Below are 25,005 nucleotides of genomic sequence, written 5' to 3' on the forward strand. Positions count from 1 at the left end.
TTACCACACACACAAAAAAAAACTGGAAAACCAAACGAGAGGAACACAAGAGACAGAGGAGTAACTCTGTGCTGCGGCGACACGTTAGGGAATATATGCTTGGTCTTCGCTCAGTTCTTGGCACACAGCCCTCAAATCCCTGTGATTCCCTCAGTGGGAAGAGCACAAAAGTGTCTGTTGTTCAAAACAAGCCCCTTTCAAACACACCTGCATTTATGTTAATGAGGTGATATCTGGAAAGCACCTAAGGATGGAGGCTGGTTGCCAGGGAAACCAACCACCTGACTAGAGGGTTAAAACTTTCAATGCCACTCCCCTCCCTTACCCAGGAGAGGAAAGGGGCTGGAGCCAATCACCAAGAGCCAATGACTTAATTGATCATGCCTACTAATGAAGCCTCCATAAAAACCGAAAGGACAGGGCTCAGAGAGCTTCTGAGTTGGTGAACATTCAAAGAGGGACCCCAGTTCCTACACTCGGGACCCTTCCGGACCTCGCCATATGCACCTCTTCACCTGGCTGTTCATCTGTATCCTTTATCCTATACTTTATAATAAACTGGTGAACGTAAGTAAATGTTTCTCCGAATTCCGTGAGCTGCTCCAGCAAGCATATTAATCAAACCAGAGGAAGGGGTAATGGGAACCTCTGATTTATAAGTCACTCAGAAGCACAGGTGGCAACCTGTGACTTAAACTGGCTTCTGAAGTGGGGGTGGTCTTGTGGGAGAGACAGAACCCTTAACCTGTGGGATCTGACGCGATCTCCAGGTACACAGGGTGAGGGCTGAAATGAATTCTGCTTGGTATGTAAAAACTGCCACACATTTGGTGATGAGAAGTTCAGAAGTTCAGCAGTAAGTGTTAAGAGGAAACACAGAAGGTACGTTTTCCCTCCTATAGATGCACAGCTCAAAAGCAGACAGCAAGGGGAAGAGCTATGTGAGAACAGAAAGGAAGCTGACGCCAGTGTAAAGGCAAGCATTCCCCCACAGCTGCGATGTGCTCTCCTCCAAAGAGGAGGCCACGTCCTAGCCAAGCACCATAACCCTACTGTTCAATTTAATTATAAAATTAAAAAACATACCTGAGGGGAGAGAAACTTTTCAATGCGTTTGGCTATAAAACCTTTCTCCAATATGGAGTTGACTGATGGTCTATCCCTAGGATTTCTTTTAAATAGTTGAGAGAGCAAACTGCGGAGATCATAAGAATAATGCAAAGACACGGGTGGAAAAGATCCAGATATGATCTTCAGTACCAGGTTTTTCATATTGCCAGCTTCAAACTAAAATCCAGAAAATAAATTAACATATATGAAACACAAGTCGAAATGTCAGTTTCAACAATGAGAAACAGTGCTTTTCCTAACAATACAGAACAGAATTGCAACCCTCTTCCCAGTTTTAATCAGCACATGCTCTCTAGAGCGAGGTTCACTTGGTTATTTACGAACACATTTGAAAGAGAGTATCAGTCCTCATAAAATGGTACAACTCGCTATAAGATTAATTTTTATTTATTCAAAAAACTAACAGATGGGATATAGGTATCAATTAGAGTAAAGAGTTTATAAAAACATAACAGTAATCAAGATGGTAAAACAAGCAAAGCTGGTAGTCTTCATTTAAGACCTGCCTTCCTGTGCCCCTGCTGTAGCAACTAGAACAAGAAATTAACTACAGAACTAAAACTATTTGGTAAAAATATAATAAATAAAGGTACTAATTAATTTCCTTTTATACACTGCTCATTATTACTTTTAAGTGTGTGATGCTCCCAAAAGCCATGGGATCAGCAATGTGGCAAATATTCCAAAGGGGAATATAAGCCTTATCAATGGGAATATATATTTTAGGATTAAACACAATATAAAGTCTAACTGAAGTGGGGGGAAAAAAGAGGTGGGGCAATTTAAAATCTAAAGATGATTTCATTTTGAAAGTAAAATTAAGCTTTTGACATCTCAGCTAAAATAGTATAGAACAGTTGTACACTATCAATATGTTCTTAATGCACACGTTAAGAAAACAAAACAAGCTATAAGTTAGGCACTGGTGATTATATCCAAGTATGAAAGAGTTCTGTTAAATGTGGAATTCTCCTAGCATTTAAAATATGATATTGTTTATTAAGATTTAAGTACAATTCAATCATCTAGAAATATTTATATACCTAAGAAGGAATCCTAAATGCAGAATTGGTCATTATTCTTTCATTACAATGAAGTTTTGTTTATCTCTCAACTGATAAGCTCTTCATAAATAGACGTTAATGAATTACTTAATTTTATGTGTACACTTAAGGGTAAACAATTCCAAAATACAGAAACAATGGTGACAGAACAATGTATTGTAAATGAAAAGACTTTCTAAAAATATGCAGATTTAGACCTACATGACTGTGTGTCACAGAAAAACTGACCAATTCCTTAAAGTACAGATCTAATATCCACCAGGCCATATCACTTTGGCAGTCTATGCTTTTTTCCTTCAGAAAAATAAAATCTTAAGGGAATACAGTAGAAGAGTATGCAACTATGAATAAACACAACAAAGAAAAATACTGCCCAAATAATATCAGGCAATAAAAACAAACTATAAAGATGCTTATACCACATAACCAAACTCTTGAGGGAAAAAAACCAAAAACTCATTTTATAAATTATTCTAGAAGTCTAGAAGGAAACAACAAAATATTACAAGTAGTCATTATTGGCTGGAAGAGTTGCTTTTGATATTTATTCACTTTACTTATATTTTAATCTCTTCCCTTAAGTTTTCTGTAATGAAAATATATTATTGCTTAATCAGTGGGGGAAGCATTTTTAAAAAGATTTTAAAATGGAAAGTGATTAAAATTCAACCTATTTTGGACAAGAACTCCCCCTTTTTGGTGAATTATGTGTCATCTCAAAAGAATCTCAACAGTGAAAATTTTAAATACTTTGAATTAAAGATTATTTAAATTGATAAAATCCCCCCTCAACGAATATGCTGAGATATGTTCTTTAGATAATTTCAATTCCAAACTCAAATAATTTGGATGCTTTGAGAAAAAATGCTAAAATGAAATTAATAAAGTTTGTTAAGCTGAAATACCAAATTCATATGTGAATTTAACATTAAAAAGACAGCAAATTTATTTGTCTTTAGAAATAATTTTCTGGAATAAAGTATGATATATGTATTATAATAACATATATAATATGTATATGTAATATATGCATACATATTAAGGGAAAATTGATTTAAATTTATACCTCAGAAAAGACGAGAAATTTATAAACCGACAGAGAAGAATTTCTAGCACAAGAGGGTCATCTGAAAGATGGCATATGATTTTTTTAAATCAGAAATATTATACGTACTTTTTGACATAATTTTTAAAGTATCTCAGAAACTTCTACTTACTGCATGTTTAAGTGTGCACATCTCATAAAGGACACACCCCAGAGCCCAAATGTCACTAGAAAAGAGAAAAACGAGAGATCTTCTCTAAATATCAGAATTTACTTTAAAAGGTTTTTTAAGTTAAAGGAGACAAAAGCAGCATGAAAATGCTTTGCAAAAATATGTGTTCCATAAAACATGACCTTTCAAACTTAAAATTTCAACCATAACCAAATGACAAAAGCAGCTATCCCAGATTAGAAAAATAACCGTTGCCCAAGTAATTACTTTAAAAGTTTCATTAAAGAAATCTTTAAAAGGACAAAAATCAGTAAATTTCATGGATGCTTCATTTAGTTTTTTTATTTTGCATAAATCAAAATGTTTCGTTCAATTATTTGCAAAATACCACAATTTCTTAAATACTATAAAAGCAAAATACTGCTTTAATGAAGAAGAAAATATTAATTTACTAAAATTAAATCTGAAACAAATCTGTGACAGCCAACTAAAATATGTAAGTACATTAATTTATTTTCTCCTAATTTAAAGACTTAGTTACACTATCTTCTTTATCCATACTCCCTTCCGCTCTTTTATCTTAAACAGATAGTTCTGTAACTAAAAGACTACTTCTATTTTTAAAAGGAAAAAACCCCCCACAATTTAGAGCTACAGTGGTCCTTGGAAGTCAAAAAAAACCCCACTGCTCCTGAAAGTTGAACTTATTGGAAAAGAATAAAGCCCATTATTGAAATCCAAAAGTTATCTTTACCCAAACTCTCACAAAAATCTACAAATATAAACTTGTAACCTCCAAAATCTGTTTAATTTTAAGATTCAACTAAGAAAAAAATGTAAATGTAATTAAGCTTTTAGTAACTTGTACATGTTACAAACTAAAAGCTATAAACAAAAACATTAAACTAATGATCTTATCAATAAAATACTTTAAAATACATTTGGGAAAATATGAATTTCAAAGTATAATTGATGATGTTCATCCATTACATTTTTAAAGCATTTTCCCCACAAAACCAATTTTACATAAAATTCTCCAAGGCATGATTAAATCCGTTCCAAATTTAAAGACTAATATTTTCACAGTTGAGTTATCCACAAGACACAGAAACAGCATTAAAATGTAAAATTACTTTAGCTCAAAGAAAATACTACTATCTTTTAGAATATCTACTAATAATACACTGCATGGACTTGACTGATCATTGTAATTTAAACTGATCTTAAATACATTCCTCGGACGACGTTCTCAGACCTTCTGCTCAGGTCTGAAACACAGCTTCCTCTCTACCCTCAAAAAAAAAAAAGGGGGGGGGGGGCAGGGGAATAGCAACCATGCATACATGCATTACTGCCAGCTACCACTTTCTTCCTTTCAGCTTCTAAGGGTGCTTTCAAAATTAAGACCAATGCTTCTTGGTTGGCATTTTTAAATTAGTGTGTAGGAGAGAAAATAAAGGGTAACTGGAATTCAGTGGCAGAATCCCTCTTCCCGACACATATATTAGTCAATCTGTTAGCCGTAATACTGCCCAGTGATTAGGAATTTGTGCTTGGGAGCCAGATGCCTGGGACTTGGAAGTTACTTTACCTCTTTCTACATTTGGAAAGGAGGAATGAATAATACCTACAACTCACAAGGTTATCGTGAAGATAAAAAGAGTTAATGCATAGAATGCATTTAAAACAGTGCCTGGTATATACTAAGTGTTCAATAAATATTAACTATGATAATTCAATAAGTGACTATTACAAACAGAAAGACAAAGAAAGCACTCTATTTCCCATTATAGCTTAAATAATAAAGTGATTCTTTCTATAGCTCCTTCAGCAAGATAGTGAAACAGCTTCTTTATAATTCCCCTCATTATATACTAAAAAAATGTATATACATATGTATATATATGCTTACATATGTGCATTACTGATTTTAGAATAATATTCTGAAGGTTAGTAAAGACAGTACAACAGAGAAAGACGTAAAGGAAATAAACATGTACTGAATATCATTTTAAATACCTTTTATTATTATATGGTTTGTTTTCACAGATTTCGGGTGACAAGTAGTATGGGGTCCCTATGCAAGTCCGAACCAGCTCCACAGTACTAGAACAAAAGAGAGTTACTGGAGAAGCTTAAGACACTTAAAGACATTACCACACATACATCAGCAGGGATTAAAATTTCACTGAAGACATTATAGCAAACCAAAGTTTAAAACTGTATGTTACCTATTAAGAACTCTAGCAATTCCAAAATCTCCAAGTTGTATTGTCCCATCTTTGGTTAAAAATATGTTCTGTAAAAGAGATGAAAAAAAAAGCCAGAAATATTGCTACAGTCCAGTTCTTAGTCAACGACTTCTGTCATAAAAATGAATCCAGTTAAAAAATAATGCTGGGATAAGTGGATATCCACATGCAAAAGAATGAATGTAGACCCCTATCTCACACCATAAGCAAAAATTAACTCAGAATGGATTCTAGACCTAAATGTGAGAACTATAAAACTCCTAGAGGAAAACACAGGAGTGAATCTCCATGCCACTGGGTTACGCAATGATTTCTTAGATATGACACCAAAAGCACAAGCAAAAAAGAAAATACAGATAAACTGGATTTCATTAAATTAAAAACTTTTGTGCAAAGGACATCATCAAGAAAGTAAACAGACAACCCACAGAATTCGGGAAAATATTTGCAAATCATGTATCTGACAAAGAATTTGTATCCAAGCATAAAGAACTCTTACAACTCAATAATAGCCAAAGACAACCCAATTTTAAAATAGGCACAGTCATATATTATATGATCCATTTGTATCAAATGTCCAGAACAGGCAAATCCACAGAGACAGAAAGCATACCACTGGTTTCCAATGCCTTATCATCAAACTGCGGAGCCAGGAGTTTGTGGGGTTTCATGAATTAAACTCCGTTATCAGTCAGATGTGAACCAAGCACATGCTCACAGCCAAAGATGGCACAAGGCAGGGTTGAGTGGAATGGAGTAAAATGGTCTGAAATGGGATTAGGAGGCAGAGGGCCGGGAGACAGGAAAGATGGGGTAGGGAGCCCCACCACAGTCCCTCTCCTTCCCACTACTCATCCTGGGGCTACAAGGCTACATAAGCAGCTGCAGGCCTAAGGAGGTAACGAGACAGACACACGGCCTTGACATCAGGAAACAAAGCCCCTCTGCACTACCTACTCTGGGAACTGCGTGAGCCCAAGTGAGGCAAACGTGAAAGAAACCTCAATGCAAAGATGAGTGACCTGTGGGGACAAAGTGCCTCCCACAAAAGAATCCAATACACGTGAAGAAAGCTACTGCAAAGAAAAACAACCAATAAAATAACCGGAACCAGAATTCACTACAGACAGAATTAGTTTTATAAGCAGTCCAATAAAAACTTTGAAGTAAATATATTTAGAAACTTGCAAAGAAATAAATGAAGAAATAAATATGCATTTGAAAAGAATAAGATATTATGAAACAAAACCCAATTACAATAAGAACAGATGTATATGAAAAACCATTTAGAAATCTTGGAGAGAGAAAAAGTCATAATAAAGTCAACAGATGAGAAAAGCACTAGTTTACACAAAATTTCAAAGGGATTTAGTTAACTAGAAGATAGGTCGAAAAATTCATATAGAATACAACTGAGAGAGACACAAATAAAAGGTGAAAGAACAAATAAGACACTTGAAGGGACAAACTAAGAAGTTCCAACATGTGTCTAGAAAAAAATCCAGGAGACAACTGTGAAAGTAGCAAAAGAGAAATAATATTTGAAAAAATATAGCTAAACATTTTCTAGAACATTTCTAGAAGACATATACATTCTCAAAAGTACACAGCATAATGAATAAAAGTGAGCCTCACAAGTTCACAAACTGTGAAATTTCAGAACCATGGGACAGAGAGAATATCCTAAATGGGCCAGAGAGAAGAAACAAGGGCAAGAAATTGCAAATTCATAAACAGCAACACAAGAAGCCAAAAGACAAATGGGCAACATCTTCAAAATTCTGTAGGAAAACAATTTCCAACTTAGAAGTTGATAACCAAATTACCATTAAAGTAAGAGAATCTTGGACTTCCCTTGTGGCGCAGTGGTTAAGAATCCGCCTGCCAAGGCAGGGGACATGGGTTCGTATCCTGGTCCGGGAAGATCCCACATGCTGCGGAGCAACTAAGCCCATGCACCACAACTACCGAGCCTGCGCTCTAGAGCCCGCGAGCCACAACTACTGAGCCCGTGTGCCACAACTACTGAAGCCCGCGCACCTAGAGCCCGTGATCCACAAGAGAAGCCACTGCAGTGAGAAGCCCACGCACCGCAATGAAGAGTAGCCCCCACTCACTGCACTAGAGAAAGCCTGCGCAAAGCAACAAAGGCCCAATGCAGCCAAAAATAAATAAATAAAAAATAAATAAATTTTTTCAAAAATTAAAAAAAAATAAAGTAGGAGAATCTTCAAACATGCAAAATCTCAGAAAAAAAAAATCCCTTCCACACAACCATTGTTCTGGATTTCCTCTATCATAATGAGAGAGCAGGACATGAAAAGCAGGCAAAGACCTAACACACGACGCCTGTGTGATCTTCAGGGTTACAGTGGAGTGGGGACCGTGAAGGGAGAAGACAGTCGGATGCAGACTGCACCAAGCTCAAACATTATAGCCCAAGACAATGCTGGCCCCATGTCCACATCCACTGAGAAGTTAGTAGTGACAGAATAAACTTACCTGTGATTTTATGTCTCGATGAAGAATTTTTCTATCGTGTACATGTTTCAGAGCCAAACATATCTGTACAAACCAGTCCAAAATCTAGGGGGGAAAAATCAGATCTGTCATTTCTTTTAAAATTTACATTTCACAGTAGTCTTTCCTTGATCATTAAAACGATTCAGAAACATTCAGGGATGAGGGGAACTAAATCCTTAAAAAAATTAGGCTACAATGTTTCACTTCACTGTACTGTAATTAATGTCACTAACATTAGGTAGATATTCGAGCCAACTGACACATTATGTGCAGCACACATGGTAAGTTTAATTGTAAGACACTGCTACTGAACCATCTCTTATAAATCAGAATTAATATGGAAAGAAATTTCCAGAGAAAAGTGAAAAATAGAATTACTTTATATTTTAGTATAGTATGATGGTAAGTGACTTTTTTTTGTTGTTAAATATATCTTTTTTTCTATATACGTAAGTAAAAATCATAAGAGGAAAAAAATTAGGCTGGAAATTTGGAAGACATCTCTGACTTTTTTCTCGCCCCACGTTCATCAAATAAAAACACACACTCTGGAGTTGGCCACTTGAAAGTAAAAAGGTTGACTTTCTACCTCACTCCTAACACCAAAAAAATTCCAAGTAAATGGCATTTTTAAACATGAAAAAATTAAAGTATAAAACGAAGAAGAAAACATAGGTTAATTTTCTATACGCTTTGACTGACGCAGGACTTCCAAAACATGATACCAAACCCACAAGTCACAAGAAAAGTTCCCTATATAAATTTTAAAACATCTGGATGGCAAAATATACAATTAAATTTCATAATTATTTGAGAAAATACCTGCAACATAACTCATAGACTGCTAATCCTCTAATACACAACAGTTCTTCAACATCACTGAGAAAAACATGGCAGCCAAAATAAGAAGTGGACAGAAGATGGGAAAGGCAAATGACAGAGGAAACATAAGACAATAAACACATAAACCAAATACTAATTTCCCACCAAATTAAAAAAATAGCAATTAAACAAGATACCACTGTAACCTGACAAAGATGAAGTGATAAACAATGTTGGCCAGAATGTGAGGAAATAAGTCTTTGCATACCCTGTTTGTGAGAAAGTTAATTACAGTTACTTGGTAAAAATTTTAAATTCACATACCATTTGAAAGAGCAACTGAAATTTCAAATTTATCCTACAGATAAAATGTCACAAATACAAAAGAATATGCACAAGGATGTGTACTCCAGGATTGTTCGTCCACCTAAACATCATCAAGGGCCTGGTAAAATATCACAATTGGGATCACTAGAATTCTATGCAGCCACTGGGAAGACAGAAGTACTTCTATGTACGTACGTACACCGTGAAGGGAAAAGAAGAAAGTCACAGCACGGTATGCAGAGCACACTCCTTTTTTTAAGTCTCTCTCTGTCTATAACATACCAGAACTCTGTACAATTGTTTACAACTGTGTGCTGTGTGTAGGGAGGGTGCACAGAAGGACAGCTACCCATCAGTTAACAGTGTCTTCTTCAGGGAAGTAGATTTTCAGAAGAATGAATAAAAGGCAAGTAACAAGCTTTACTTTTTATTCTTCTCTCTTCAGTATTTTTTTTAAAGAACAAACGTTACATTAAAGTAACCTAAAATTAGAGACTCTGGGAGGGCTCATGCCAACGAGTACTTCCCAGAACTTCTGCTTCCAGTGTCCTTGTCCCCACGGTGAGCCACAGCCACCGCCTGCCTCTGCAGGAGACCCTCCAATGCTAGCAGGCCAATGAAATGGGAGACAAGGGATAACAACTTTATTCGGAGAGCAGAGAGTCCAAGAAGATGGCACACTAATGTCCCAGAGAACCATCCTGCCAGGCTCTGAACGCTAGTTTCTTTTACAGAACAAAGAGGTATTGTAAGATTCAGGCTGCTAATGTTGGCATATGCACACTTAGCCTTAAAAGAGATTAAGTTGAGAAGCAAGAACTACAATCCTGAAGCCTGTGGAACAAAAACCACATTCACAGAAAGATAGACAAGCTGAAAAGGCAGAGGGCTATGTACCAGATGAAGGAACAAGATAAAACCCCAGAAAAACAACTAAATGAAGTGGAGATAGGCAACCTTCCAGAAAAAGAATTCAGAATAATGATAGTGAAGATGATCCAGGACCTCAGAAAAAGAATGGAGGCAAGATCGAGAAGATGCAAGAAATGGTTAACAAAGACCTAGAAGAATTAAAGAACAACAAACAGAGAGGAACAATACAATAACTGAAATGAAAACTACACTAGAAGGAATCAATAGCAGAATAACTGAGGCAGAAGAACGGATAAGTGACCTGGAAGACAGAATGGTGGAATTCACTACTGTGGAACAGAATAAAGAAAAAAGAATGAAAAGAAATGAAGACAGCCTAAGAGACCTCTGGGACAACACTAAACGCAGCAACATTCACGTTATAGGGGTCCCAGAAGGAGAAAAGAGAGAGAGAGGACCCAAGAAAATATTTGAAGAGATTATAGTCGAAAACTTCCCTAACATGGGAAAGGAAATAGCCACCCAAGTCCAGGAAGCGCAGCGAGTCCCAGGCAGGATAAACCCAAGGAGAAACACGCCGAGACACATGGTAATCAAAGTGGCAAAAATTAAAGACAAATTATTGAAAGCAGCAAGGGAAAAACGACAAATAACATGCAAGGGAACTCCCATAAGGTTAACAGCTGATTTCTCAGCAGAAACTCTACAAGCCAGAAGGGAGTGGCACGATATACTTAAAGTGATGAAAGGGAAGAACTTACAACCAAGATTACTCTACCCAGCAAGGATCTCATTCAGACTTGATGGAGAAATCAAAAGCTTTACAAACAAGCAAAACCTAACAGAATTCAGCACCACCAAACCAGCCCTACAACAAATGCTAAAGGAATTTCTCTAAGTGGGAAACACAAGAAAAGAAAAGGACCTACAAAAACAAATCCATAACAATTAAGAAAATGGTCATAGGAACATACATGTTGATAATTACCTTAAATGTGAATGGATTAAATGCTCCAACCAAAAGACACAGGCTCACTGAATGGATACAAAAACAAGACCCATATATATGCTGTCTACAAGAGACCCACTTCAGACCAAGGGACACATACAGACTGAAAGTGAGGGGATGGAAAAAGATATTCCATGCAAATGGAAATCAAAAGAAAGCTGGAGTAGCAATACTCATATCAGATAAAATAGACTTTAAAATAAAGAATGTTACAAGAGACAAGGAAGGACACTACATAATGATCAAGGGATCAATCCAAGAAGAAGAGATAACAATTATAAATATATATGCACCCAACATAGGAGCACCTCAATACATAAGGCAACTGCTAACAGTCATAAAAGAGGAAATCGACACTAACACAATAATACTGGGGAACGTTAACACCTCACTTACACCAACGGACAGATCATCCAAAATGAAAATAAATAAGGAAACAGAAGCTTTAAATGACACAATAGACCACATAGATTTAATTGATATTTATAGGACATTCCATCCAAAAACAGGAGATTACACTTTCTTCTCAAGTGCACATGGAACATTCTCCAGAATAGATCACATCTTGGGTCACAAATCAAGCCTCAGTAAATTTAAGAAAACTGAAATCATATCAAGCATCTTTTCTGACCACAATGCTATGAGATTAGAAATGAATCACAGGGAAAAAAACGTAAAAAACACAAACACATGGAGGCTAGACAATACGTTACTAAATAACCAGGAGACCACTGAAGAAATCAAAGAGGAAATCAGAAAATACCTAGAGACAAATGACAATGAAAACACGACGATCCAAAACCTATGGGATGCAGCAAAAGCAGTTCTAAGAGGGAAGTTTATAGCTATACAAGCCTACCTAAAGAAACAAGAAACATCTCAAATAAACAATCTAACCTTACACCTAAAGGACCTAGAGAAGGAAGAACAAACAAAACCCAAAGTTAGCAGAAGGAAAGAAATTGTAAAGATCAGAGCAGAAATAAATGAAATAGAAACAAAGAAAACAATAGCAAAGATCAATAAAACTAAAAGCTGATTCTTTGAGAAGATACATAAAATTGATAAACCATTAGCCAGACTCATCAAGAAAAAGAGGGAGAGGACTCAAATCAATAAAATTAGAAATGAAAAAGGAAAAGTTACAACAGACACCACAGAAATACAAAGCATCCTAAGAGACTACTACAAGCAACTCTATGCCAAAAAAATGGACAACCTGGAAGAAATGGACAAATTCTTAGAAAGGGATAACCTTCCAAGACTGAACAAGTAAGAAATAGAAAATATGAACAGACCAATCACAAGTAATGAAATTGAAACTGTGATTAACAATCTTCCAACAAACAAAAGTCCAGGACCAGATGGCTTCACAGGTGAATTCTATCAAACATTTAGAGAAGAGCTAACACCCATCCTTCTCAAACTCTTCCAAAAAACTGCAGAGGAGGGTTCCACTCCCAAACTCATTCTATGAGGCCACCATCACCCTGATACCAAAACCAGACAAAGACACTACAAAAAAAGAAAATTACAGACCAATATCACTGATGAATATAGATGCAAGAATCCTCAACAAAATACTAGCAAAGAGAATTCAACAACACATTAAAAGGATCATACACCATGATCAAGTGGGATTTATCCCAGGGATGCAAGGATTCTTCAATATACGCAAATGAATCAATGTGATACACCATATTAACAAATTGAAGAATAAAAACCATATGATCATCTCAATCGATGCAGAAAAAGCTTTGACAAAATTCAACACCCATTTATGATAAAAAACTCTCCAGAAAGTGGGCATAGAGGGAACCTACCTCAACATAATAAAGGCCATATACGACAAACCCACAGCCAACATCATTCTCAATGGTGAAAAACTGAAAGCACTTCCTCTAAGATCAGGAACAAGACAAGGATGTCCACTCTCACCGCTATTATTCAACATAGTTTTGGAAGTCCTAGCCACAGCAATCAGAGAAGAAAAAGAAATAGAAGGAATATAAATTGGAAAAGAAGAAGTAAAACTGTCACTGTTTGCAGATGACATGATACTATACATAGAGAATCCTAAAGATGCCACCAGAAAAATACTAGAGCTAATCAATGAATTTGGTAAAGTTGCAGGATACAAAATTAATGCACGGAAATCTCTTGCATTCCTATACACTAATGATGAAAAATCTGAAAGAGAAATTAAGGAAACACTCCCATTTACCATTGCAACAAAAAGAATAAAATACCTAGGAATAAACGTACCTAGGGAGACAAAAGACCTGTATGCAGAAAACTATAAGACACTGATGAAAGAAACTGAAGATGATACAAACAGATGAAGAGATATACCATGTTCTTGGATTGGAAGAATCAACATTGTGAAAATGACTATACTACCCAAAGCAATCTACAGGTTCAATGCAATCCGTATCAAATTACCAATGGCATTTTTACAGAACTAGAACAAAAAAATCTTAAAATTTGTATGGAGACACAAAAGACCCCGAATAGCCAAAGCAGTCTTGAGGGGAAAAAAACGGAGCTGGAGGAATCAGGCTCCCTGACTTCAGACTATACTACAAAGCTACAGTAATCAAGACAATATGGTACTGGCACAAAAACAGAAACATAGATCAATGGAACAAGATAGAAAGCCCAGAGAGAAACCCACACACCTATGGTCAACTAATCTATGACAAAGGAGGCAAGGATATACAATGGAGAAAAGACAGTCTCTTCAATAAGTGGTGCTGGGAAAACTGGACAGCTACATGTAAAAGAATGAAATTAGAACACTCCCTAACACCAAACACAAAAATAAACTCAAAATGGATTAGAGACCTAAATGTAAGACCGGACACTATAAAACTGTTAGAGAAAAACATAGGAAGAACACTCTTTGACATAAATCACAGCAAGATCTTTTTTGATCCACCTCCTAGAGTAATGGAAATAAAAACAAAAGTAAACAAATGGGACCTAATGAAACTTAAAAGCTTTTGCACAGCAAAGGAAACCATAAACAAGACGGAAAGACAATCCTCAGAATGGGAGAAAATATTTGCAAACGAATCAATGGACAAAAGATTAATCTCCAAAATATATAAACAGCTCATGCAGCTCAATAATAAAGAAACAAACAACCCAATCCAAAAATGGGCAGAAAACCTAAATAGACATTTCTCCAAAGAAGACATACAGATGGCCAAGAAGCAAATGAAAAGCTGCTCAATGCCACTAATTATTAGAGAAATGCAAATCAAAACTACAATGAGGTATCACCTCACACCAGTTAGAATGGGCATCATCAGAAAATCTACAAACAACGAATGCTGGAGAGGGTGTGGATAAAAGGGAACCCTCTCGCACTTCTGGTGGGAATGTAAATTGATACAGCCACTATGGAGAACAGTATGGAGGTTACTTAAAAAACTAAAAATAGAATTACCTTATGATCCAGCAATCCCAGTACTGGGCATATGCCCAGAGAAAACCATAATTCAAAAAGACACATGCACCGCAATGTTCACTGCAGCCCTATTTACAATAGCCAGGTCATGGAAGCAACCTAAATGTCCATTGACAGATGAATGGATAAAGAAGATGTGGTACATAAATACAATGGAATATTACTCAGCCATTAAAAGGAACGAAATTGGGTCATTTGTTGAGATGTGGATGGATCTAGAGACTGCCATACAGAGTGAAATAAGTCAGAAAGAGAAAAACAAATATCGTATATTAACGCATGTATGTGGAACCTAGAAAAATGCTATAGATGAACTGGTTTGCAGGGCAGAAGGTGAGACACAGATGTAGAGAACAAACGTATGGACACCAAGGGGGGAAAGCTGCAGGGGGGTGGGGATGGTGGTGTGATGAATCAGGCGACTGGGATTGACATGTATACACTGATGTGTATAAAATTGATGACTAATAAGAAGCTACTGTATACAAAAGTAAATAAAATTGAAAAACAAACAACAAACAAACAAAACAAACAAAAAAAGTAACCTAAAATTAATTTAAAAAAATTTTTTTAAAAAACAACCCTCTCGGTTCAGTTCGGTAGATATTTACTGAGGACTACACAAATTTTAAGTTCCTTTCCATATTCACATAAGGCGCTGTAAGTAGAAAAATTAAATATAGTTCTCTGAGTTCATTCATACAGTGGCAGAAATACACTTTTAGACAAATACCTAATAAAATGCACAAGTCTTATAACAGCAATGTGCACTGAGAGAGCAATTAACTCCAGCAGGGAGGGGTCAGGAAAAGTATAAAAAGAAAATGAATATTCAGCTCAGTTGAGTCTTGTTATACAGTCTATCTGGAGCGCCTGGGACACATGCTAGGAACCACCAATTCCTCGTTTTACAGATTACTGTTTTTCATTACCATATTTCCCATACCTGTACTCCTTTATAATTTGACAAAAATGTATTCAGCACCAACAGTGTTACCTCATATGGGCTGGAATTGGCCAAAAAAGTTAATAAAAGAGCTCACAGACCAGGAGTCAGCAAATTTATTCTGTAAAGGGCCAGAGGGTAAATATTTTAGGTTTTGCAGACCCTATGGTCTCTGTCCCAAGTCAAATTTGCCACTGTAGTATAAATGCAGCCAGAGATTATATGCAAACAAATAAGCATGAACTGTTTAAATAAAACTTTATTTACAAACAAAGACGTGGGCCAAGTTTGCTGACCCGCATCAGAGACCAGGACGGAGATGAGTAAGTACAGCAGAGGTGATGCTCTGAGTGTTGACAGCAGAGAGGACAACAGCCAACTCAGCCTGGAAGCGATAAAGCAAAACCTGACAGAAGACGAGGTTCCAGAGGGAAGTTCTGAGGAGGAGGAGGAGGGCACAGCGGGCATGAGCAAAAGTCTGTGCTCCCTCTGTCTGTCCAGTTCAGCCCGTCTTACATCAGGGCTGGAGGGGAGGGAAGGCATTAAGTTACAGGCCTGCTTCTAACCACTTCTCCTCTTCACTTCCTTGAACACATTAGCTCACGTTAATATTTACAAAATAATGTTGGGATAATGGCATTCTCTTGCTCAAAAGAGAATGTCCCTATTTGTTCCTATTTGCCAAATTCCAATGCTATAAAATGTTGAGCCAGCCCAACTAAACACATGGTAATTATCATGCACTTGTCTGAATTACAGCTTTATGTGTACGTGTTATTTCCATTACTATAGACTGCCTTAGAGCACTAAAACAATTCCACAGTCCACCTTCTCTGCTCCAAAACTCAGGTTTCTTTGTGCAACAAAATGTGTTAAAATTTACTAAAGTATGCTGTTTTGACATGTTTATTCATTGTAAAAATTTTTTTGAGAAACTTTTACTGCCAAATATTATATTAGTGGAAAAACGGAACTTGTCTTTATAATAGAACCGTAAATTGATCTTAGAGCGCCTGTAAGAGGTTATAAGAGCTTACTTACTATTTAACTTCCGTGTAATTTGCCCAGAAAGCAGATATCCCAGGTCCACCAGAATAATTTTCTCTGCTTTCTACTGACTTTATCGTTTCTGTTTTTGAACAAAGGTTCCTCACCTATGAGAGTGCTAAGGATCCTTATAATTGTATTACCTTCATGTATATTTTTAAAAAATTTTAATTGTAGTAAAATACACAGAACACAAAATTTACCATCTTAACCATTTTTAAGTGCCTACTTCAGTGGTATTAAGTACATTCATATTGTTGTACAACTATCACCACCTGTACAACTCTTTTCATCTTGTAAAACTGAAACATTAAATGTTAAACAGTTCTCCCCACTCCCCTCTTTCCCTCGTCCCTAGACATCACTATTCTACTTTCTGTCTCTATGATTTCGAGTACTCTAAGTATGTCATAAACATAGAATCATACAATATTCATCTTTTTGTGACTGGCTTATTTCACTTAACATAATATTCTCATGGTCAATCCACTGTAGTATATGTCAGAATTCCCTTCCTTTTTTAAGGATGACTGATATGGAGAGTTACTTCTGTCACTTTCCTATTTGTTTTCCATATGCCTTGTGGTTCTTTTGCCCCTATTTTCTGCATTAGTGTCTTCTTTGTGCTTAGCTGATTTTTGTGTTGTGAAACATTTAAATTCATCTCTCACTTACTTTTTTAAAAAAATTTATTGATTTATTTATCTTTGGCTGCGTTGGGTCTTCATTGCTGTGAACTGGCTTTCTCTAGTTGTGGGAAGCAGGAGCTACTCTTCGTTGCGGTGCACAGGCTTCTCATTGCGGTGGCTTCTCCTGTTCCAGAGCACAGGGCTCTAGGCACGTGGGCTTCAGTAGTTGTGGCGCGTGGGCTCAGTAGTTGTGGCTTGCAGGCTCTAGAGCACAGGCTCAGTAGTTGTGGCACACAGGCTTAGTTGCTACGCAGCATGTGGGATCTTCCTGGCTCAGGGCTCGAACCCATGTCCCCTGCACAGCAGGCAGATTCTTAACCATGGTGCCACCAGGAAAGCCCCTCTCATTTACTTTTATATATTGGGTTGGCCAAAAGGTTCGTTCAGTTTTTTCCATAAGATGGCTCTAGTAGCACTTAGCTGTCTTTAACTTCATTTGAAACAATTTTGTTAGACTGTCTATGACAGCTGTCATATCAGCATGCAATTAAAAAAAGACATCACAGTTGGTGAATTTTTGTGTAGCCATTTTAATATTGAAGATGGAAGAGAAAAAGCAACATTTTTGGCATATTATGTTTTATTATTTCAGAAAGGTAAAAACACAACCGAAATGCAAAAAAAGATTTGTGCAGTGTATGGAGAAGGTGCTGTGACATGTCAAAAGCAGTTTGCACAGTTTCGTGGTGGAGAGTTCTCGCTGGACGATGCTCCACTGTCGGATAGACCATATGAAGTTGATAGCGATAAAATCGAGACGTTGAGAACAATCAACATTATACCACGCGGGAGGTAGATGACATACTCAGAATATCCAAATCAAGTGCTGAAAATCATTTGCACCAGCTTGGTTATGTGAATCGCTTTGATGTTCGGGTTCCACATAAGTTAAGCGAAAAAACCTTCTTAACTGTATTTCCACAGGTGATTCTCCTCTACTTAAATGTAATGAAAACGTTCCGTTTTTTAAAACAAATTGTGACAGGCAATGAAAAGAGGATACTGTACAATAATGTGGAACAGAAGAGATAGTGGGGCAAGCAAAATAAACCACCACCAACCACACCAAAAGCTGGTCTTCATCCGAAGAAGGTGATATTGTGTATATGGTGGGATTGGAAGGGAGTTGTCTATTATGAGCTCCCTCCAAAAAACCAAACGATTAATTCCAACAAGTACTGCTCCCACTTAGACCAACGGAAAGCAGCACTCGACGAAAAGAGTCCAGAATTAGTCAACAGAATACGCATAATCTTCCATCAGGATAATGCAAGACTACATGTTTCTTTGATGACCAGGCAAAAACTGTACAGCTTGGCTGGGAAGTTCTGATTCATCCGTTGTATTCACCAGACATTGCATCTGCGGATTTCCATTTATTTTGGTCTTTACAAAATTATCTTAATGAAAAAATTTCAATTCCCTGGAAGACTGGAGAAGGCACCTGGAACAGTTCTTTGCTCCAAAAAATAAAAAGTTGTGGGAAGATGGAATTATGAAGTTGCCTGAAAAATGGCAGAAGGTAGTGGAACAAAATGGTGTATATGTTATTCAATAAAGTTCTTGGTGAAAATGAAAAATGGGTCTTTTATTTTCACTTAAAAACTGAAGGCACTTTTTGGTCAACCCAAAAAGTGTATACCTATTTTCTTTGTGTTAACAAGGGGATTACTTTCGATACCATAAAACTACAATACTCTAATTTGGACTTGTACCAGTTTAACTCCAATAACATGTAAAAACTCTGCTCCTGGGCTTCCCTGGTGTCGCAGTCGTTAAGAATCTGCCTGCCAATGCAGGGAACACGGGTTCGAGCCGTGGTCCGGGAAGATCCCACATGCCACGGAGCATCTAAGCCCATGCGCCACAACTACTGAGCCTGTGCTCTAGAGCCCTCGAGCCACAACTACTGAGTCCGCGTGTACAACTACTGAAGCCCGCGTGCCTAGAGCCCGTGCTCCGCAACAAGAGAATCCACTGCAATGAGAACCCCGCGCACTGCAAGGAAGAGTAGGCCCCCCTCACCACAACTAGAGAGAGCCCGCGCGCAGCAATGAAGACCCAATGCAGCCAAAAATAAATAAATTAAATTAAATTAAAAGAAAAAAAAAAAAACTCTGCTCCTTTACATCTCTGTCCTACTTCTTTCAGTTGCTGATGTCACCAAATTACATCTTTGTACAATTACATCGTTTGTATGTTTCAAAATGTAAAACTAATAATTTTTTAAAGTGCATTTGTCTCTTAAATCATGTAGAAAAACAAAATGGGGAGTTACAAACCAGTTACAATAATACCAGCTTTTAGACTAGTAATTGCCTTTTAAAAAATTTATTAGTCTCAAAATCATGTAGAAAAAGGGGAGTCACAAGCCACTGTTGTAACAATTCTAGCTTTTATAACTGCGTGTGTATTTACCTTTACTGAGCTCTCCATTTCTCCACATGGCTTCAAGCCACTGTCGAGTGTCCCTTCCTTTCAATCTGAAAGACTCCATTTAGCACTTCTTTCAGTGCAACTCTAGTAGTAACAAATAGCTTCAGCTTTTGTTTATCTGGAAATGTCTCTCATTTCTGAAGGACAATTTTGCCAGATATAGGATTCCTGGTTGATAGCTTTTTTTTTTTAGCACTTTGAATATATCAGCCCAGTGTTTTCTGGCCTCTAAAGTTTCCACTGAGAAATCTGCTGGAAATCTTACTGACGATTTCTTGTATGTGATGAGCCACTTCCCTCTTGCTGATTTAAAGATTCTCTGGCTTTCAACAGTTAGGTTATAGTGTGTCTGGGTGTGGGTCTCCTTGAGTTCATCCTACTTGGAGTTCACTGAGTTTCTTGGATGTTTGTATACATGTCTTTCATCAAATTTGGGAACTTTTCAGCCACTAACTCTTCAAATACTCTGTCTGTCCCTCTCTCCCTCTTCTCCTTCCCATGATGCACATGTTGGTCTGTGTGACAATGTCCCACAGGTCCCTTAAGCTCTGTTCATTCTTCTTCAATCTTTTAACTTTCTGTTACTCAGACTCAACAATTTCCATTGTCCTAGCTTCAAGTTCAGAGTCTTCTTCTTCAGGAAAGGTTCAAATCTGCCTTTGAATCTCTCTAATGAATTTTTCATTTTAGTTATTGTATTTTCCAGCTCCGGACTTTCTTTTTTGGTTTCTTTTTAGATTTTCTATCTCCTTATTGATATTTCTGTTTTGTTCATATAGTTTTTTTGACTTTCTCCATGTCTTCTTTTAGCTTTGAGCCTCTTTAAGACAGCTGTTTCTAACTCTTTGTCTAGTATATCTGCCATCAGATCTTTTTCAGGGACAGTTCCTGTCAGTTTTTTTTTTTTTCCTATGAATGAGCTATACCTTCCTGTTTCTTCTTTTTTTTTGCTGGAAAGTAGTCATTTGAATCTAAAAATGTGGTACCTCTGGAAATCAGATTCTTCTCCTTCCCCAACATTTGCTGTTTTTTTTTTGTTTCTGTTTTTGTTGATTGTTGTACGTTGTCTCTGAGCCAAAATCAGCCTGAGGCACAAACTTAAAATCCTCTCAGGTCTTTTCTGAGTCTGCATGTTGCTCTGGATATGCACGGTGACTTTTTAATTTCCCTCAGATCTGTGGTTGCTTTGAATGCCTTAAGTTTTTAACGTATGGCTCCCCAAAGGTGAAAAGAGAGAAATGAAGCAGGGGGGAAAAGAGCTGCTGGCCCTTTAAATCCTCTGGAGGTCACTTCAGCCAGAAGCGGAGAGGCTTGCAACAAAGTGGAGAGGAACAATAACAATGGCTGCCCACCTCTTTCCCCCCAGATCTGAAGTAGCCATCAACAATCAGAGCACAGATCCCTGATACGTGGAGGACAGGGACCTGTTTGCCCACCCTGGCTCCCACAAGGTGCATGCAAGCTGCTTCTGGGATGCATGCACAGCTGGATGTCTCAGTGCTGGGAGGCGGGGGATGAGTAGCCCCTGCTCCCTAACTAAGAGGTGAAATTGACTGAAATTAACCACAATTTACTATCCAAGCCTTCCCCTGGAAGCTGCAAAGCTTCAAGAGATTCCAGAGACCCAAAATAGTTACATAAGATGGATTGTGCCACTATATTGTTGTACAGGTGGGGAGACAGATTCCTAGTGTCTCCTACTCTACTATCTTCCCAGAATCTTCTCCATCTGTATTTATTTTAAAATACTTTATCTCTTTGATTAAATAGGTAACCAAGTATTACTTTTCAGGTACGCAAAACCATCTCTTAATCAAGTGACCAAATCTCTGACAACTCTGTAATCTTTCCTTCCCAAGATTAGATCCTAAATTTAGAAAAAATAAAATAAAAATTCTAGGCTACCTCTCACCATGTGTATTAGATAGCTCAACATTTTTATAAGAGCTGCATGGGAAGACTTACCAAACCAACAAAGATGCTCAGCATTTTCTAGGTTAGGTTTGTATACATAAAATATTATTAATATAAATATTTCAGAAAATGTATGCTTTATGGGAGGTCCCAGAGATTTGTCAATGACTTTGCTGTCTGTTTTTACCCTTAGGGAAAACATTCATCAAGCCCGTATCAAGTACCCCTATGGAGAACTGTGTTCTACTATTGGTTAATGTAAGAAATTAACTACAGCCTTTCAGGCTCATTATCAAACAGGCCTTTGCTTCTTGATGACCAGAAGGCTCCTGGAAAGGACTGTACGAGGAACACTGAACTAATGACACCTCAAAAAACACACTCTTGAGTACAGGCTTCTGAGCTGACACTGCTGACGTTGAACAATGGACTGAGTCAATATTCCTAAGGCTTTTTCAGTCCAGAAGCTGATATACATCATAAAAGCAGACTCACCCAAAACCCAGCATGATAAGAATTACTAGGACTGAATGAACTGAATTAAATGAAATTTAATTGTGTCTATTTGTTTGGAATACTACCGGTATTATACATATATTTTTAATGTTCCATCCTTCTATACTTAATGAACATATGAAGTCCTTTTCTTTCTCTTCTTAAGCTATCTCTACTCTCAATTTAGTAAATTATGCTTTTCTAGACTGAAATATAACATCTTAAAATGATTATCTGCTTCTCACTGACCCATTCAGAATTTAGAAATAGTTTTACTGAGTTTTACTTTTCAGGAGTATTGTAATTTTCATTGGTTCAATAAGAACGTACACTCCTTTTTACCAGAATATAACTACACAAATCAATTGTGCAACCAAAGCCATACCTGGACTGTCTTATGTGAGGATGATTTTCATTCAATCAGTTATGACAAGCCTGCTGCTAACAAATACACACAGAGCCAATTCCTACATTGTGCCACCAGGGAACTGGCCTAGTGCCTGACTTACAAGGTCTCAGCATCACAGGTGGCAAGGTCATTTAGTAGTAGCCAAAAACCTTGGCAAATCTGAAAACCCTCAAGAAGAAAGAAAATCACCCAAATTTATAGGTACTGCAGGTGAAATTCGGTGGAAAATGTACTGGGCTTGGTTTCCTGGCCTTGGGATAGAAGAAGAAATAATATTTAAAAAAATCCAATCTAAGATTCCTTATGAAAACTTCTGGACAGAAATCAATTCTGTGGCCTTAGTAGCTGCATAGTTGCTCAATTTTATAAGGCTCTGGATTTTCAGAGCAAACTCAAGGAAGTCTATATGCCTAATTAACACTCTGACTGCACCTAAATATTAGGGCCAACCCTACGAGACCAAACTTTCTTTTAAAAGAACATACATTTGGAAATTATCAGAAGAGGAGACTACCAGAAAATTTATCCAACACTTAGAAATAAGCCAAAAATAGTCAGTGGCACATCTTTTTAATATCTACGTGGGGAAAGGCCATCCAAGGATTGTTCAGCAGAATGTACTTAGTTCATACCATTGTTTACTACTGATTAAAAGTCACAGACTTAGTCAACTTGCTTCCTAACTTGACGAGCTTTTTTTCTAGTAAAGATGCAAACAAGGAAGTATCACTGAAGAGAATGGCTTGAGCAGTTGGAGAATTTCCTTCTCTCACACGTCTCTGCTCCCACTTCCTTCTAGAGATGGAACAAAACCATCTCAGACTGATTTCAACCTACAGCCTACAGCAAAAATGGCCTCTGACCTCTGTTTTCCTGCTTCAAAGCCCAAAGAGTAGCAGGTTGTTTTTGTGTAAATAATTACCATTCTAAATAGGCTAACAATACTTGTCATTTTGAAGGGTAGGAAAAAATGCTATTAACTTAAAAGAAAGACTTACCAAATTTTTATTGTTTATATGGAATAATCTCAGAGATGGACAAAAAAACTAGAGTAAATCTCCATAATTTCTAGGATTACAAGAAAGATATATGTACACACACACACATATATAACATTATGTATTAAGAATATTTATCCAACAGTAAAACCAAATCCATAGGGCTTCCCTGGTGGCTCAGTGGTTAAGAATCCACCTGCTAATGCAGGGGACACAGGTTCGAGCCCTGGTCCGGGAAGATCCCACATGCCGTGGAGCAACTAAGCCCCTGTGCCACAACTACCGAGCCTGTGCTCTAGAGCCCGTGAGCCACAACTACTGAGCCCACGTGCCACAACTACTGAAGCCCACACGCCTAGAGCCTGTGCTCCGCAACAAGAGAAGCCACAGCAATGAGAAGCCTGCGCACCACAACGAAGAGTAGCCCCCGCTCGCCACAACTAGAGAAAGCCTGTGTGCAGCAACAAAGACCAAAAATAAATAAATAAATAAATAAATTTAAAAAACAAAACTAAACTAAATCCATAGACTATCAATGTACTTTACAGTATAATGTTACAGAATTTAACAGCAAGCATTTTAAAGTCCAAAAGAGACAAAAGAATAAAAATAAGCACAAGCAATGGAATATATCAGATAAAACTGTAATAAAAAAATAGCACTTTGTACACAAACAAACATTACTATCTGACCTGCACCACAACAGTACCGTCGGCTACCTGGTAGGAATATCCCTACTACCGAATGAGGATGTAAAGTCACAAAGCAGTTAAGTAACTTGCAAACATAATTACCAAGCTGATAAGTAGGACAAGCACTCAAACCCAAGTCTTCTCACTCCAAGTTTTGTGCTCTGCCTAGTAGGCTTAATTGTGGAACATGAGGTAAGGAAAGCTTGAGGAATACGACACTACCTACTCGATAGTACTTTTAACTCAAGCTCTCACCCTACCATATCTCCGAGTTGCTGCCAAGACCCTCAAAGTCCCCATCTGTATGACGTTATCAATCAGCTGATGAATTGTGCCTAGGCGGTGCTACCACAGACGCAGCCTTCCTCAGTACCCTGACATAAGCAGACTGGGGTCTCCGCTCTACAGTAAATTACAACCTGCTCGGGGAAACAACTCTAATGTGACATTATTCAGAGTATATTAACAAGGGTGCATGATGCGCTAAAGGTGAGTGTAGACTGGGAGGAATCCCATGGACTATTAGGTCGGAGCTAGAAACAACAGATGTACAGACAGCAAAACGGATGGATCAGAAACAGTCCTTAGGGGAAAAGTAAAACTGAATGAGATATAATACAACAGGTACACATTTAAAAATACATGTATACAAAACAATGATGGCTATTTTGCAAACATAGACAGAGATA

At 37.3% G+C, this 25,005-nt stretch overlaps 1 protein-coding gene across 7 annotated transcripts in view; it reads right to left on the reverse strand.

Annotated features, from left to right (window-relative positions):
* NEK1 (NIMA related kinase 1) overlaps positions 1 to 25,005 on the reverse strand; it is a 224,020-nt gene that overhangs the window by 154,933 nt on the left and 44,082 nt on the right. For all 7 annotated transcript variants that reach the window (XM_059926738.1, XM_059926733.1, XM_059926735.1 and 4 more), the window contains exons 5-9: positions 8,167 to 8,250; positions 5,644 to 5,711; positions 5,432 to 5,518; positions 3,413 to 3,467; positions 1,087 to 1,287 (exon numbers count right to left, since the gene is read on the reverse strand). In XM_059926738.1, the coding sequence (XP_059782721.1) occupies positions 1,087 to 1,287; positions 3,413 to 3,467; positions 5,432 to 5,518; positions 5,644 to 5,711; positions 8,167 to 8,250 (495 nt within the window). The remainder of the gene's footprint in view (positions 1 to 1,086; positions 1,288 to 3,412; positions 3,468 to 5,431; positions 5,519 to 5,643; positions 5,712 to 8,166; positions 8,251 to 25,005) is intronic.

The sequence above is a fragment of the Balaenoptera ricei genome, chromosome 6 (genome assembly GCF_028023285.1).
Source record: "Balaenoptera ricei isolate mBalRic1 chromosome 6, mBalRic1.hap2, whole genome shotgun sequence".
NCBI classification, from domain to species: Eukaryota; Metazoa; Chordata; class Mammalia; order Artiodactyla; family Balaenopteridae; genus Balaenoptera; species Balaenoptera ricei.